The sequence below is a fragment of the Dendropsophus ebraccatus genome, chromosome 1 (genome assembly GCF_027789765.1).
Source record: "Dendropsophus ebraccatus isolate aDenEbr1 chromosome 1, aDenEbr1.pat, whole genome shotgun sequence".
In the NCBI taxonomy this organism is placed as follows: Eukaryota; Metazoa; Chordata; class Amphibia; order Anura; family Hylidae; genus Dendropsophus; species Dendropsophus ebraccatus.
The window spans coordinates 70,339,337-70,356,086 of record NC_091454.1 but is presented as its reverse complement, the minus strand read 5'-3'; the positions used below and the strand labels follow the sequence as shown (position 1 = coordinate 70,356,086).

Genomic DNA, 16,750 nt, shown 5'->3' with positions numbered 1-16,750 from the left:
CAGTCCCATGCAACAGAGCGCCCCTCAGCCTGCCCTACGCACAGTCCCATGTAACAGAGCGCCCCCTAAGCCTGTCCTACGCAGTCCCATGTAACAGAGCACCCCTAAGCCTGTCCTACACAGTCCCATGTAACAGAGCGCCCCTTAGCCTGTCCTATGCAGTCCCATGCAACAGAGCGCCCCTCAGCCTGTCCTACGCAGTCCCATGTAACAGAGCGCCCCTCAGCCTGCCCTACGCACAGTCCCATGTAACTGAGCGCCCCCTAAGCCTGTCCTATGCAGTCCCATGTAACAGAGCGCCCCCTAAGCCTGTCCTACGCAGTCCCATGTAACAGAGCACCCCTAAGCCTGTCCTACACAGTCCCATGTAACAGAGCGCCCCTCAGCCTGTCCTTCGCAGTCCCATGCAACAGAGCGCCCCTCAGCCTGTCCTACGCAGTCCCATGCAACAGAGCGCCCCTCAGCCTGTCCTACGCAGTCCCATGTAACAGAGCGCCCCTCAGCCTGCCCTACGCACAGTCCCATGTAACTGAGCGCCCCCTCAACACACAGTCCCATGTAACACATCGTCCCCTCAGCCTCTCCAATACAGTCTTCATCTTGTTCCTTCCTGCCTAACAAGCGCGCTGCTTTCTGCACAGTCCCACATAACACTCACTGATGCTGCCGCCTCCATCTTGTTGTTGCCGCTCTGTACAGCCTGCACATTAGTCACTGTGAATCCGCGCCCCTTCCTCCATGAGGCCCCGCCCCCACTGTGACATCATACCTAGCAGGAGCCACTCTATTCTAGCCTCTTCCGTTGTGTTTCCGGTACCCAGAGAACCGCAGCAGCTGCACGGCCCGGGGCCGGCTCGTTACCGAGCAGGAAGGTAAAGACTGGGGAGCTGGTAGCGGCTGGGTCCCTGTTAGTAGGGTAACACTCTGGTACGGGCGCTTGGTGCTGTACTGTCGTGCTCTGCTTCACTACACTTGTCATGCTGCTTTACGTCATGTTTTCCCTTTAGCTCCTTATTGTTTATAGTAAAAAGTTATTACAGCAAACAAGGGAGCTGTCAGCCATCACATGGTGGGTGGGCTCCTTGTACACCAGGAGGTGACATCACGTGACCATTGGGTTAGGCTGTTTGTGTAGCTGTAGATGCTTTGTCACTACAAGTCCCAGCAGACCCTGCAGTGCTGAGCTGCATACTATGGCACTGTGCAAGGTGTACAATTTGCCATATGTTTATGGCACAATGTTGGTGTGTGCTCAGTAGCTGAGCCTAAGCCACTGGCAGAGGTCAGGTGTAACCTACAGCTGATGCCCTTATGTGACAACCAGGATCAGAGGTAACACTGATCCCGGCTATTTATCCCACTGGATGCTGTGGTCAATGACCTCGGCATGTAAGGAGATGCCTGCACACGTCCATGATATACCGTCCACCGGCTGACTCTATGTCACAAACCAAACTCTCGACCTGTTAGGAAATGCTGCCATCATGATTAGTTATGATGGCTGAAAGCTCTGAAACAGTTAACCATTTGCTTCTGTATCGATACAGCCATGTCAGTTCAGCAGCAAAGAAAAGTTTTTTTCGGATCTCTCTAGCATAACAAATTATGATGCCAGCGTTACTTAACAGGTCAAGAGTTCAGTCCGTGATATACAGTCCTCTCGCGGACCATATATTATAGGTGTGTGTGTGTGCAGCCTTAGAGCGATAATTGGCAGAATTGGGACGTTTATCGCACCGTGTAATAAAGACTGACCAGCCGATGACAGCGATCATCGGCTGATCGTTGTTTTAGGTTTGGACCTAAAATTGTTGGGCACTGACGCTTACCTAAACACCTCACACCTTACCTCCCTGCTCCTTGTCTTTTCTCCTGTGCTCCACAGCTTCCTGTTCTTGGCGGCTGAACGGTCTGACAGCTGACAGGAGCAGGGAGAGGTAAGGTGTCCAAGTGTTTGGGCAAGGTCTGCATGGACATCGCTAACAATGTTTATGCAGCCCTAACTGCCCGATAATCAGGCCGTCTAATAGGTCCAGTAAACAAGCTAAAATGATGGGTGCAGGGCGCAGTCTGCCCGTGTAATGGTATCCTTAGACAAAGCGACTAGCGATTCTAGTAGCCCCCCATAATGTGATCACAGGGTGCCAATAGATTGTCACAGCAACCAGTTGCCTAATGTATGCCCTAAGTTTGCCTTAGGGCAGGTTCAGACTACGGAATTCTCACGGATAAATTCCGCCAAATACCGTTGCCTGTACGCGTTCACGGCCGGGCACATGTCAATTCTTTCTGCGGATAGCGGAATCAGCCGGCCCATAGAATGGTGTCTATGGAGGCGGCGGAAAGGCGCGCGGCCGTGAGCACGTTCTAGCAACGGAATTCGGTGGAATTTATCCGCAAAAATTCCTCAGTGTGAACCTGCCCTTAGAGCTCAAAATGCTCTGCTGGTGGAAGTATGGAGATGCGTTTTTATTGTGGAAACTGTAAAATGATATATAAATTCAGTATTGCAGTTATCATACTGAGCTTATGGTCAGTAGCATAAAGTGTAGTACTGTACTTAAGACACCACTGCGACCCGTGATCTGCTGAGTAGGCATTTCATGTGTGTCGGAAACCAAGAATGGTAAGGCCCCATTCACACGTCCGTGTCAGTTTTTAGGCCCCATTCACACATCCGTGTCAGTTTTTACTGTCAGGAAATCCTGATCAGGAAACCTCAAATGTCATCAGGATAGTATCAGGATTTCCTGACAGTAATCCGTTTTTACCTTCAGGAAACCATCAGGAAACCATCAGGAAAAACCTTCAGGATTTCCTGATGAGAAGAAAAAAATAGGACATGATGGGAGATGCAAACTGGATGGTCACAGCTTGCAGAACTACAACTCCCATCATTCCCGGCTGACAGGTCATGATGGGAATTGTACTTCTGCAGTCTGTGGCCACCCAGGTTGCAGGGCATGATGGGAGTTGTACTTCTGCAACCTGCATGGCCACAGGCTGCAGAAGCACAACTCCCATCATCACCTGTCAGCAGGGCATGGTGGGAGTTGTACTTCTGCAACCTGGATGGCCACAGGCTGCAGAAGCACAACTCCCATCATGGCCTGTCAGCAGGGCATGGTGGGAGTTGTACTTCTGCAACCTGGATGGCCACAGGCTGCAGAAGCACAACTCCCATCATGGTCTGTCAGCAAGGCATGGTGGGAGTTGTACTTCTGCAACCTGGATGGCCACAGGCTGCAGAAGCACAACTCCCATCATGGTCTGTCAGCAGGGCATGGTGGGAGTTGTACTTCTGCAACCTGGATGGCCACAGGCTGCAGAAGCACAACTCCCATCATGACCTGTCAGCAGGGCATGGTGGGAGTTGTACTTCTGCAACCTGGATGGCCACAGGCTGCAGAAGCACAACTCCCATCATGGTCTGTCAGCAAGGCATGGTGGGAGTTGTACTTCTGCAACCTGGATGGCCACAGGCTGCAGAAGTACAACTCCCATCATGACTTGTCAGCAGGGGCATGGTGGGAGTTGTACTTCTGCAACCTGGATGGCCACAGGCTGCAGAGGTACAACTCCCATCATGGCCTGCCAGCAGAGCATGATGGGAGTTTTAATCTCACCTGTCCTGGTCTCCTGGCCGCCGGGGGGGGGGGGGGGGGGGGGGCGGGTGCCGCGAGTGGCCGTGGGAAGGGGGGGGGAGGGTTCGGGGGGTGCCGCGAGTGGCCACGGGGGGGTGCGGGGGTGCCGCGAGTGGCCGTGCGGGGGTGCCTGGGTGACGCGAGTGGCCGCCGGGGGTACCTGCAGACAAGGATGCGGACGAAGAGGCAGCAGGAGGCCGGGGCAGAGGCGGAAGGTGAGTGGAACTCCGGACGCTTTCCTGATGTGCATCAGGAAGGCGTCCGGGGCCCGGGCGCTCCCATAGACTCCTATGGGGGCGTCCGGGCCGGATTTCCGGACGAAAATAGGACCGGTTCTAAAAAATCCGGTCCTATTTTCCGGAACGGACACCCTTCCGGTAAATTCTGGAAGGGTGTCCGTGTCCAATGAAAGTCTATGCGTCTGGATTTCCTGATAGGAAATCCGGGTGGTTTTTCCGGACGTGTGAAGGGGGCCTAAGCCCTGAGCAGCGAGACCAGCATCATTAGAATGGCATGTTAAAATAATTAAAAAAAAAATCTGGATATATGTTTTACCTTAAATAGTGGCATAAAACTTACCCCACAAAAAACTAATAAAAACCGCTGGTCCTTAAGAGGTTAAATAAGAATATCTGCCTGCTTTGCTAATGTTAAACTAATGGGCACAGCTGTATCCACTGTATCCCAAGCTGTATCCACTGTATCCCAAAAAAGTAGTGCTTCCTGTTTTGATGTCACAGATTGTATGGCGTGCCCCGTCACTTATAATGATTGGCTGAGTAGGATCACGTGGTACTGTTTCTATTGAAGAGAACAGTAAGGGCATGTTCAGGCCTTACTGCATTAGAGGTTCCATTAAGAGCCTCCCTCACATATTCTGGCAAAAATCCCGGACAGAGTAGCGCAGCATTATTTTCCCAGCAGAATGCCAGTTGCCATGTTGGAAACCCTTATGGTCAAAGAGGTCGGGTATAAGTGGGTATAAGTTCCTTGCAACCAACATGTAAAATTTTTCTAAAACCAACAAACAAATATGAAAGGCCCCAGTGTGTTTTCCCAGTACAATAAAAGCTTCATCAGGAGACCATTAAAGGGTTGTCTGGTAAAAAAGGATAATTAAGTATCTAATGATTTAAAGCTAATGATAATTCTATCTAATGATTTAAATGGCAGGGTTTGGCGTTACATCCGTCCTGGCTGTTGCATATCAGATGTAATATACAATGACACATGCCATTGATTGTGTGGGCCTTCTCCTGAATCATCCAAGTGATTAACAGCTCCAGTGGTTTGCACTAAGCTCCATACCCCTTATATCCTGATGATCGGCAGGGATGACAGGAGTGTGCCCCAAACTGACTAATATGGATTGCACTTTCAGTTAAATAGGATTTCCCATTTTACAGCGAACCTGTCATCACTTTAATGCTGCCTGGACCACAGGTTCAGTCCCTGGTGGATTTTTCCTGCTCTACCATCCTTGTTTGATTGATCTCTCCCTGTTTGGGTATAAGGAGAGAGGCTGGCAGGGCAGTCAAAAGCCCCTGGGGGACACAACGATGGTTCAGGCAGCATGAAAGCGATGACTGGTTTCTATAAAAAATAATAATAATTGGAAAAGATTTTCCTAAACTAACAGGATGGGTTCTGATCTGTTCCTTGGCTCTAAATATACAATTAACACATGGGACTGTTTTTTTTTTTTTTTTTTATTTCTTCTTACTTTGTATAAAATGTAGCTATTGTTTTCTTTGTTCTTTTACACTGTTTTGAAATTCTGTTACCTTTTGGCTCCTACTTTTCTAGGAAAATTGTTTAGAGATTAAGGGTTCAAACATGGGGCCCCGTCGGAAATCTGTGAAACCATGCAAAACAACTGCTGATGGTGTAGAGAATGGCAAATCCGGTGATCCTAAGGATTACATGAATCAGCTGTCCCATGAAGTGCTTTGTCATATATTTAAGTAAGTCTTTTCTACTTAGAATTACGTGATCTCATATTTGATAAAACTTTCTGTGCAATGTGGTTAATAATCTTGGCTGTCAATTTTCTTGTTTTGAGTCAGTATGGCCTGGAAGGATGTATTTGATGATAAATGTGTCATAAAGCATAGTTCACATCGCAATTTGTGCCTGCAGAGACAGAGATACGTCAGGAAACCCTCAAAATGATTTGCAGAGTCTCGGCTCAAATGTGCATGGACCATATTTATTTTGGTGTCCCGGGCATAGTCACATCCAGGTTATTTTCTGAGGTCAGACCGAAAAGTGGTGCAATCCATGCTGCTCAATCCAAGTCAAAACTCATACGCTCGAAAAGGCACAAATCATGATGTGAATAAGCCCTAACTTTCATAGCCCAGTTTCTATCTGAAGACTTGGGCCACATTCACATATTCCATAGGCTGTTCATAGCCTCAGACGTCTAACTATAAAAAGTGCATCCGAAGGTAGCCATAGGTTGTCTGCAATACACAGACCTATTTTGTACAGGATCACGGCCCTATATGCATATGGACCTGTAAATGTAAACCTGTAAAAGGATCACAGCCCCATAACACATAGAGATGTGTAAATGGGGCCATTTAAACCAATGGGCTGGTAGTGCTGCCTGTCTGCAATTACAGACGCCTTACGCAATGTTTGAATGTGACCTAAAGGAGTTGTTCAGCTTTAGACAACTTTTAATATGTAGCTGCTGTTATATAGAAAACAAGAAGAGCCCATGGTTAACTCGGCTTTCCCTCTGATGTCGTCCTACAGGTCTTCGGTATCCCCCGCTTATTGCAGCTGCCTCCACTTCCGAGAGGAACTAGACTTGGGAGTGATAGCCCGCTGAGCCAATTACTGGACGCCTTAGTCATTGATTGGCTCAGTGGGCTGTCACTCTCGAGACTATTTCCTCTTGGAAGTGGAGGCAGCTGCGATTAGCGGGGGATACTGGAGACCTGTAGCAGGACATTAGGGGCAGTGCCGAGAGGTAAGCTTGTGCTCTTTTTTTGTTTTCTATATGACAGCAGCTATATATTAAAAGTTATCTAACACCAGACAACCACTTTAATGGAAGTGTAAAAAGCATCTTAGGTTTTGTCCACACTAGCAGTATACTTTTGTCTCGTCACGTTCCTGTTGCCCCTGATGAGTTTAATAGCTCATCTCCACTTTTTTTCCCAGTAAAAACATAACAGCGTTATTTTCATTTGGCAGTGAAACATTGTCATCTGTGTGTGATTCAGTCTGTAAGATTGATACCTTGGTGAATAAGTTTAATGGATGTTCATTTATAAACATGCTTAGTCAGAAAACCGGTTTGTGTTTTTTTGGCTGTACATATATAGCCATTGTTACTGAGACATCAGCTGCGTATGCTGATTTAATTAAAGTTAAAATATCTCCCTCAATTAGATAAATGCCTCCCGTTAGTAGGCAATAACATTCCTAACTCGCGCCCCATCAAAATAGAAAATAATAAAACCCCTACTTTTCTTTCCTCTGCTTCCCTTGCTGAGGTCCACCTTCTTCCTTTGCTCAGTCACCCGGAGCGGTGCAGGTCTTCTTCTACAAACTGTACAATGAAATTACGTCAACGCGAAGAAGACTGGAGCATCTGCTTCTGTTTGTACATTCCGCAGTGCCCTAAGCTATTTGCATAGCACACCACAGATTGAATGTACAGGAGCAGGGACTCCGGTATTCTGCCAGACTCCTTGATCCTGTACAATACCGAGTGGAGTAAATTGTGGGACCAAAGGATCTAAAAAGTTGAAGTTTTCCCACCCCTGCAGCCATTTTTTGTCTGAAGGTCCCGTTTTAGTGGTAATTGTTGACGAAAGAAGGTAACCCATAGAGGTGGTTAAAAAATTTGAAACCTTACTTATATTAACACAAGGTATGGATTTCTTTGGTAGATATCTGCCACTGCAAGACATTATGTGCATGGAGTGCTTGTCAAGGAAATTGAAGGAAGCTGTGACTTTATACCTGCGTGTTGTCAAAATGGTTGACCTTTGTGCTGGACGCTGGTGGGAATATATGCCAACAGGTGAGCAACAGATATTTTAACATTTTCTCGGTTCTTATGGCTAGACTGTACTGTAATTGTATGACCTAATGCTAGAAGCAGATGAAAAGAGTGGTCAAATCCAAATTTACTGCCTCTGAATTATTGACCACATAACAGAAAATGCTACATAGTAATAATAAGACACCAGATATGACGGCCCAGATTTCTCAATGTGTGTGAAAAGGAAACTCATCTTTCATTTCACCAGAACTGAAAACGGAGATGTGATTGGTTAAGTTGCCGTTTACACCAGTTTCTATTTTCCTCTCCTGATCAGACCAGGGAGTTTCCTGTGGTCAATGACCGAGTCAGTCTGAGGTTTTAACATCCAGGATTGGTGGCACCTCTGATCCTGCCTGTGGCAACTCCAGTTTTTAGTGTAAGAGTGGCCGACAGCCCAAACACCACTGAATTGTAGGAAAAGACTGATTACTTGCACCGGTCCCTTCAAAAAGACAGTGGCGACCAAATAAATTTTATGGCAGACTTCTAATTTTTTCATAGAGTTAATGTTACTTATTAATGCTGCTTGTTTTCCATGTGTGAAGGTTTTACTGATTCCAGTTTTCTGAAACTACTTAAGAAAATGCCAGATATTGAACAGCTTTATGGTCTGCACCCAAGGTATTTGGAGAGGCGCAGAGTCCGGGGCCATGAAGCCTTCAGCATTCCTGGTGTGCTAGAAGCTTTGCAGTCATGTCCAAATCTCCTGGTGAGCGCCTTTTAAGCATTACCAAAAACACAGTAACCGGCCTAGTGTCATGTGAACCTGCTGTGATGTCATCTGTCATTCCTGGTTAAGTTTAAAGTTCTTTTAGCTTCAGTTTGTGTTTTATATGGTTTCGCAAGTGTCTTCCTTTGTATGTGGATCTTTTAAATCTATCTTGTGTAACTACGTCTGTAACCTAAATTGTTAGTGACCCAATTTTCTGGCTATTGTATTTTCTTTAATGTCACCAGGGGGTAGAGACATCACATCTTGAACTTGTAGAAGCTATATGGACGTATATGCCACAAGTTCACATTTTAGGCAAGTTTCGGAATCGCAATGGAGCATTTCCTATACCCCCAGAAAATAAGCTTAAAATACCTATTGCTGCAAAAATCCAGACCTTACACTTAGTAGGTAAGTATCTGGTGTTCAAAAAAATGCTCATCCCATGTTGTTTTTCTCTTCGGATGTTAAGCAGTTGTCTCCTTTTAATCCATGTACAGGAGTGAATGTTCCGGAAATCCCTTGCATTCCCATGCTGCGTCATCTGTATTTAAAGTGGGTGCGTCTAACCAAACCTCAGCCTTTTAAAGACTTCTTGTGCATTAGCCTACGAACCTTTGTGATGCGGAATTGTGCTGGTAAGGGAGGAGGCCGGGTTTCCTCTTTATGGCCTTTGAGTTGGTTAGCTCAGCACATTTTATTTTCATTTTGAATGACAAATAATTTGTGTTTAAAACTGTGTTAACAAGGTTATATTTACATGCTTTCAATTGTGGACTACGGACCAATTCATTTGTATAGCCCTGTTCACATACCTGTAGGTGTTACGGGTCCTTACTGGAGCTGTGATCTGTATTGCAAAAAACGCTGGCCTACCCTAGTACTGACCACAATTGTGACACCATTCACCTATGAATTGGTCCATGCGTCCCCATAGTTCTTGTCTTTATAGTGAGACCCAGGGTCATAGACTTGCATTACACTAGAGAGCTAACAGAGGCACAGCTAGGTGCTCTGCCTCTTAAAGAAGCAGTTCACTTTTTATTTTTTTCGCCCCCCCCGGGTAGCCGCAGTCAAGTATACTTACAGAAGATGATCGGTGTCCCGTTCCCGTCGGTCAGTTCCGTCCCGCGGTGCCGTTCACATCGGGCGCGCGCTCACTTCCGCCGGCTGCTGCGAGTCCTCTTCTCTGCCCAGTGATTATACGCCGGAAGTCACTCGCTTCCATGCATTCTCTATGGAAGCGCGTGACTTCCGGCGTTCAAATGACAAGGGAGAGAAGAGGAGTCACAGCGCCGGCGGAAGTGAGCGCGCGCCCGATGTGAACGGCACCGCGGGACGGAACTGACCGACGGGAACGGGACACCGATCATCTTTTGTAAGTATACTTGACAGCGGCTACCCGGGGGGGCGAAAAAAATAAAAAGTGTGAACTGCTTCTTTAAGGTATAATGAGATGCAGCAGGCAGAACAGGCGCTTGAAAAACCAATCCTGGGACTGAATTCAAAATAGATTCACATTATAGAAATGACTATGGGGAACACTGAAAGTATAATTTATTCATTTGGTTTTCAAATTTTTTGTTTTGTGCTAAGAAAGAGTGCCAACTTCTAGGGTCCTTTTCATCTCCTTGCTCAATACCTCTTTTGTTGGACAGTGGGAAAAGTGTCTAAAACTCATAACATGCGCCGTAATTTAAGAAATTACGTTTTTTTGGCCCAAATTTTGCCAAAATTCTGGAGCATTTGCAATGAAAAATCTACCTCTGTTTTTATTATGTGCATGTATGAAAAGGATATACAGAATTCAGGGACCTTATTTACCTAAACTGATTACCAGAAAAAGTGGTGTACAAGCAGCTGAGTGTGGTTCTACTGTGCGTGTCATTTAGGTGAATGAGACATGCTGCAGTTTTAGGGACAGCCACCCATGGATGAGCCCCTGTGGGTAGGAAATGAAAGAGACTTCCAGGTGTACTTTAGAACATTTAAAGCTAAATTCTTAACAACAAAGCCACATAAATATGTATATATAACCTTTTAAAGACTTTGTTTTATCTTTTTATTTCACTTTGTTGTTGAAGGGCCCACAAACTCATTAAAGTATGTACCATTGGTCACTGGTTTGGCATCAGCTCGTAACTTGGAACATTTAGAGCTTGTTCGAGTTCCTTTTCTTGGGGGCCTTATACAACATGTAGTGGAGGACAGCTGGAGGTCTGGTAAGTCATATCTGTAAATGGCATGATTTACTGTGCTTAATAGGGAATATTATGTGTAAAATAATATTTGTATACACTTTCAGCCAACTGTAGCAATAATATTAGATAATTGTGTAGATGTAGTGGTGGTTCTTGTAAGTATGTATTATGTTAAACCTGTTATTAGGCCACTAAAATGTATTCTGTGCATATGAGGTGGCATGTATATTGCATGTCATCATTTCAGTTTGCCCAGTCATCCTTCATGACAACATCACTGGAGGTTGACACCACACCCTACATGGATATAAAACAGAACAGAGAGGCTAAATAAGGCCCTTCCCAGTATACATTGGCAGTATTTTTCTGATCCCTGTAGAGCAGAACAAAGCTGCAATATGGACCCTTTTGCATCCTTGTTTTTCTCCTTTTTTCTTTCTTTTCCCTGGACAGCTTGAATTAGCTGGACTGCAACTGTCCACACCACCACCACCACCTTCCTTCTTTTATGCTGTGTCCTTACTCCTGCACTACAGCAAATCTGGCATGGATTTTAGTTAACCTGTTCCCTCCTGGTTACCTAGTCTCTGACCTAGTTTTTAGTGCTTGGATACTGATCGGTCTCACTCTCATGTGAGAGTACAGTGCTGGGATGATCACAGCATCTCGGTAGGTGTCCTGGCTAGAGATGAGCGAATTTACAGTAGTAACGAAGCGAAGCGCTTCTTAGGGTCCATTTACACAGAAAGATTATCTGACAATAATCTTTCTGTGTAAATGGACCCTAAATCTCAGAAATCTGCTTATCTGCCTGCTGCCTTTTAACTCACTGCTACTCCATGCTGCTCCTCCTTGGGTGCTTGTAAAACCTGGATCTGGTCCTGGGAAACTGGGAGAAGACTGTATCCAGCTTTTCCCAGCACCCAGGGAGTAGCAGCATTGAGTTAGGCTGGGTTCACGCTGTATTTTTGCAATCCGTTTAACGTATACGTTTTTAATTGGCTACTTTTAACGGACAGAAAAACGTAGTCAACACAACTTTTGAGTCCTTTAAAAAAAACATCTGTTTCTATTCGTTTATTTTTTTTATACTAGAAGTCAATGGAAAAACGGATCCAAACAGATTACTCACATCCGTTTTTTCCATAAAATGTATACGTTAAACAGATTGTAAAAATGCAATGGGAACCCAGCCTTAGAAGGCAGCAGCAGATTTTTGAGATAACTAAGCGCTGTGCTTCGTTATTACTATAAATTCACAAATTTTAGTCCTGGCTGCTTATTTTCTTCTTGCACAAATTGGCTGCTTGCATCTTACTTCTAGTAGACACTAGGAGTCGTGGCCTACTTCTTTTCAGACCTTTAGCGTCCAGAAGTGACGTGGCTCATGCAGGAGACTTGGTATGGAGGCCTACATAGGGGAGGGGTTGGCTGTACAGAGTAGACCAGGCAACTCAAGGTCTCATTCACTATTGATAAGTGAGCCCATGCTGATTGGAGTGTCACCCTTCACCTCTGAAGACCTCACTTCATTTGAGCTCTGAAGACCTCACTTCATCTTATCTAGTCTTTCCATATCTGAATATACTGTGACAACACAATGGGGGAAATTTATGAAAGGGTGTAAAATTTAGACAGGTGCAAACTGCCCACAGCAGCCAATCACAGCTCAGCTTTCCTTTCAGCACTGCCTAAAGCTGAGCTGTGACTGGTTGCTGTGGGTAGTTTGCACCAGTCTAAATTTTACACCCTTTGATAAATCTCCCCCAATAACTTCGCCATCAGGGTTCATCAAGATGGAGAAATCTGAAATAACTAACCGCAAGGAATATTTTCGTGGACAGAGTTTATTCTGGCGCCTTTCAGGGTCCACTTAAAAAGGATTACTGAATACACAGGCTGATTTCCTGAGACAGACAAGACTTATCTCTGGGAGAGAGTGCTCATTGAGTGTCATAATCTTCCAACTGCTGGTGGAGAGTGAGGGGCTGTCCAACATAGATCTTTTCTCATCTTAGGAGAATTACAAGATCCCAACATCCCAGAAATTTTCTACCCTATTAATTCCCCCAATACACCTTTTTACCCAGAGTTCTGCAGAAGTTAAAGGGGTAGTGCGGCGCTAAAAAATTATTCACAGAATAACACACATTACAAAGTTATACAACTTTGTAATGTATGTTATGTCTGAATCGCCCCCTTCGCAGTGTCCCACCACCCCCGCACGTGTACCCGGAAGTGTGTGGTGCATTATACATTACCTGATCCCGTGTCGAGCCCGTCCGCCATCTTGTGCCAAACGTCATCTTCGGACGAACGGCCGAATCGCTGCCGCCGCCCCCCCTCCGCCGCGTCATAACTGTGCTCAGCCGCGATTGGCTGAGCACAGTTATGCTCAGCCAATCGCTGCCCCGTCCCCCCTCCGCCGCGTCATCAGCCACGATTGGCTGAGCATAACTGCTCAGCCAATTGTTATGACGCGGCGGAGGAGGGACGGCGGCAGCAATTCGGCCGTTCGTCCGAAGATGACGTTTGGCACAAGATGGCGAACGGGCTCGACACGGATCAGGTTATGTATAATGCACCACACACTTCCGGGTACACGGGCGGGGGTGGTGGGACACGGGGAAGGGGGCGATTTACAGACATAATATACATTACAAAGTTGTATAACTTTGTAATGTGTGTTATTCTGTGAATAATTTTTTAGCGCCGCACTACCCCTTTAATGATGGAATATACCATATGCTAGTGGCTACATGTTGGCCAAGAAGAAGCTGGTGTAGGTTTAGCAACAAAATGAAGGTGTAGGAGCCTTTTTATCTTCCGGTGACAGTAGACCTTCTACTTTGACTTGACAATCTGTTGGTAAATGATCTTTACTTTGGGAGAAAAGTTGTTTTAGCAGTGGTCCTGCCCTGGGTGGTGCTGTCATGGAGGATGACTCGGAAAAATTGGAATAGCTCTTTGAATACTCCATTAGAGCACGAATATTCCCTCCCTTCTCTGTGCTCTGTTTTATGGTTATTTATAATACACTGACATGTGGGGGAGGGGTTTTTTAACCCCTCACATAAATTCTGCTTCCAGTCACTATAGGGCATGGTGCCAACCTCCTGTGGTGCTGTCATGGAGAATTCCTAGAAACTGAATTACCAATAAGAATTCAATTTTTTAAGATTTACTTTCTCAGTTTATTTACAATCAACAAATGCGAGTCTAACATGTAATGACATTGTGGAGACATAGGTGCTTTTTTTCCTAGTACCACTTAAACATGTTTATTATGTGATTTTCAGGTGGCTTCCGGAATTTGCATACCATTGTTTTAGGAGCATGTAAGAACGCTTTGGAAGTTGATCTTGGCTACCTCATAATCACAGCTGCTAGAAGGTAAATTAAAAGGGTGTCTAGGATTTAAAATTGTTAAAAACAACCCTCTAAAAAAAACTGGAACATTACTGCTGCGTGAAGCAATTGGCTTCTTTATTCAACTGGTGTGTGCTTACCATGTACGTTACATCAGAAACTACAAAAATGTGGTGCAAAGTTTAGTTATCCGTGTGATGAGTGTATGTGGTGAAAACTTGATTTTGACTGCGTGCAAGCCCACTTCTTGGGGGGGGGGGGGGGGGAGAAACAAGGCCAGTTGGTTGGAACAAAGTTTCCAAAACTGCAATTCCTATCATGCCCAGGCAGCTAAAGGTTTGGCAGTTGTAGTTTTACCAAAAATGGAGGGCTGCAGGTTGGACACACCAAGGTTGGTCTAAGCTAACAAGGATTATGTTTACTTACCCTTTTTTTTTTTTTTTAAACAAGGTTACATGAAGTACGCATCCAACCTTCATTGACCAAAGATGGAGTTTTCTCTGCATTGAAGATGGCCGAGCTTGAGTTTCCACAGTTTGAAACTTTACATTTGGGATATGTGGATGAATTTTTGTTACAATGTAAGTAAAAAGTTTGAAAAGCCTCCTTTTTAAATTATAATTTGCCTTTGAAGAGGTTGTCCAGCAAAAATTGACTCTTCCTCTATCCACAGGATAGGGGAAAAATAGAAGGTTGCGGGGGGTCTGACCTTTGTACCCCCCTTCCCGTCGCTCTCCGTATCTTTCTCTGCCGGGGCTGTTATGAATAGAGCCGCGGGTCCGGCATGCGACCCTCCGCTCTATTCATTCCTATGGAGCCAACAATAATGCTCTTCCAGCATACTTTGCTCTTTCCATCGCTCCAAAGGAGTGAATAGAGCCATGGGTCGCATGCCAGACCACGGCACTATTCATAACAGACCCAGCAGGGAAAGATACGGAGATCGGCGAGGGTACAGAAGCTGGACCCCCCGCAACCTTTTTTTCTGTCCTAATTTTTCCTGGACATCCTCTTTCAGGCTATGTTTCTTAATTGGGAACATAGCGGAGGAAGGCGTTCTTTTCACAATATGGACAGCTCTAATAATGATCATGATCAAATCTGTGAATTTTTATTTTACCAAAGATCAGAAACTTTTTTTCATTTATTGCCATAAAAAATCATCAATATATTGTGTTTGTACAGGTAAGATGACCAATGCAGATCTAATGAAGTATGGCTTAGCTGATGTGGCTGAGAATCCTGGCATTATTACTGATATTGGGATGAAAGCTGTAAATGAAGTCTTCTCCTGCATCAAATACTTAGTGATATACAACTGCCCCCACCTTCATAATCCCAAAAATTGGATCACAGGTACAGAATATTAAAAGTGAATTTATTTTCCACATGTTTTGTTTGTATCTATTCAGAACATTTTCACTATTTTACAGTTTAAATTGATTACAATTATGATTGTCATCAGAATCTTGAATTTGATTTTTATCCCTGCCCATGTAGGCAGGCCGCTGTTGCTCTGCTTGACATTTGCAGCAGCAAAAGTGAGCTGCTCCCACCTCACTGCCCTAATAAAGGATTGTGGCAGGAGCTCAGCTGTCACATACAGCCGGGCTGCTCTCACTACTGCAATGTCCAGAAATATTCCAGCTAGACAGCCGTCCTTAATAAAATCCACTCTTTATAAAATTGGACAAAGTTAAAACAGATGGACAATGTGACGTGTTTTACTGCATCACAATGTATCACTGCATAGATACATTGTGTGCATGAAACATATAAATAGTGCTCATAACAATTAAAATAAAAAACAAATAGTAGCTCATCTGTGTCTGTGTCCAGCAAACACCAGAGAGTAGTGCTGTATGGAATAAAGGGAAAATCCCAGACTCTCAGCTGGACACAAGACCGGTGAGTAACAACTCCATCTAGTGGTTAGGAGGAATAACGCATAGTGGGGATATCAATATACATACATCAAATCCGTCTTATAATTTACCACCTTGGGAAAACAGCGTACAGCAGTCAATTTGGACAGATGAAACAAATTTTTCACAAATATCTACCCATATTACATCAATATGATAAACTTAATAACATTCTTAAAATGGGAGTTAGTGTAGTAGCTAAGAGGGGAGTTACCATTGGTAACCTAATATCTCCAACTGTCCCTAAAAAACATAACCGCAATAGAATCTGGTTATCCCAAACGGGGTTCTTCCCATGCGATGGAAGGAGATTCAATATCTGCAAGCTAGTTAAAAAAATAAATATTTTTTGTCATTTAGAAGGTATAAAAACATATAAAATTTATTTATTAATTGCGATAGTAATCATGTAATTTATGGGATAGAATGTAAAGCTTGCAAAAAATTGTATGTGGGATGCACATTGCAAAATTAAAAGTCAGAATTAGTGAACATCTACAGACATTACAAAGAAAAGTACTGACATGTCGGGTGCCGCACAGCATTTTGTGGATGTTCACAATGGTAATACAGATTTTTTTCTTTTTTTGGTATTGAGAAAGTTTTTAAAGACGCAAGAGGTGGAGACTGGCAGCGCAAGCTGCTAAACAGAGAAGCATTTTGGATTCTTAATTTGGGTTCTCGTTTCCCCAAAGGGTTTAATTATAAGATTGATTTGATGTATGTATATTAATATCCCCACTATGCATTATTCCTCCTAACCACTAGATGGAGTTGTTACTCACCGGTCTTGTGTCCAGCTGAGAGTCTTTCCCTTTGTTCCATAGAGCACT

General features: G+C 44.6%; 1 protein-coding gene across 1 annotated transcript in view; it reads left to right on the top strand.

Moving 5' to 3' along the window:
- The first annotated feature begins 763 nt into the window (after positions 1-763).
- The window catches only part of FBXO38 (F-box protein 38), a 44,245-nt gene continuing 28,258 nt past the window's right edge, over positions 764-16,750 (top strand). The window contains exons 1-10 of the mRNA XM_069972469.1: positions 764-872; positions 5,451-5,608; positions 7,553-7,686; positions 8,256-8,419; positions 8,668-8,833; positions 8,923-9,060; positions 10,507-10,644; positions 13,923-14,016; positions 14,443-14,573; positions 15,178-15,348. Of these exons, the coding sequence (XP_069828570.1) occupies positions 5,481-5,608; positions 7,553-7,686; positions 8,256-8,419; positions 8,668-8,833; positions 8,923-9,060; positions 10,507-10,644; positions 13,923-14,016; positions 14,443-14,573; positions 15,178-15,348 (1,264 nt within the window). The 5' untranslated portion in view covers positions 764-872; positions 5,451-5,480. The remainder of the gene's footprint in view (positions 873-5,450; positions 5,609-7,552; positions 7,687-8,255; positions 8,420-8,667; positions 8,834-8,922; positions 9,061-10,506; positions 10,645-13,922; positions 14,017-14,442; positions 14,574-15,177; positions 15,349-16,750) is intronic.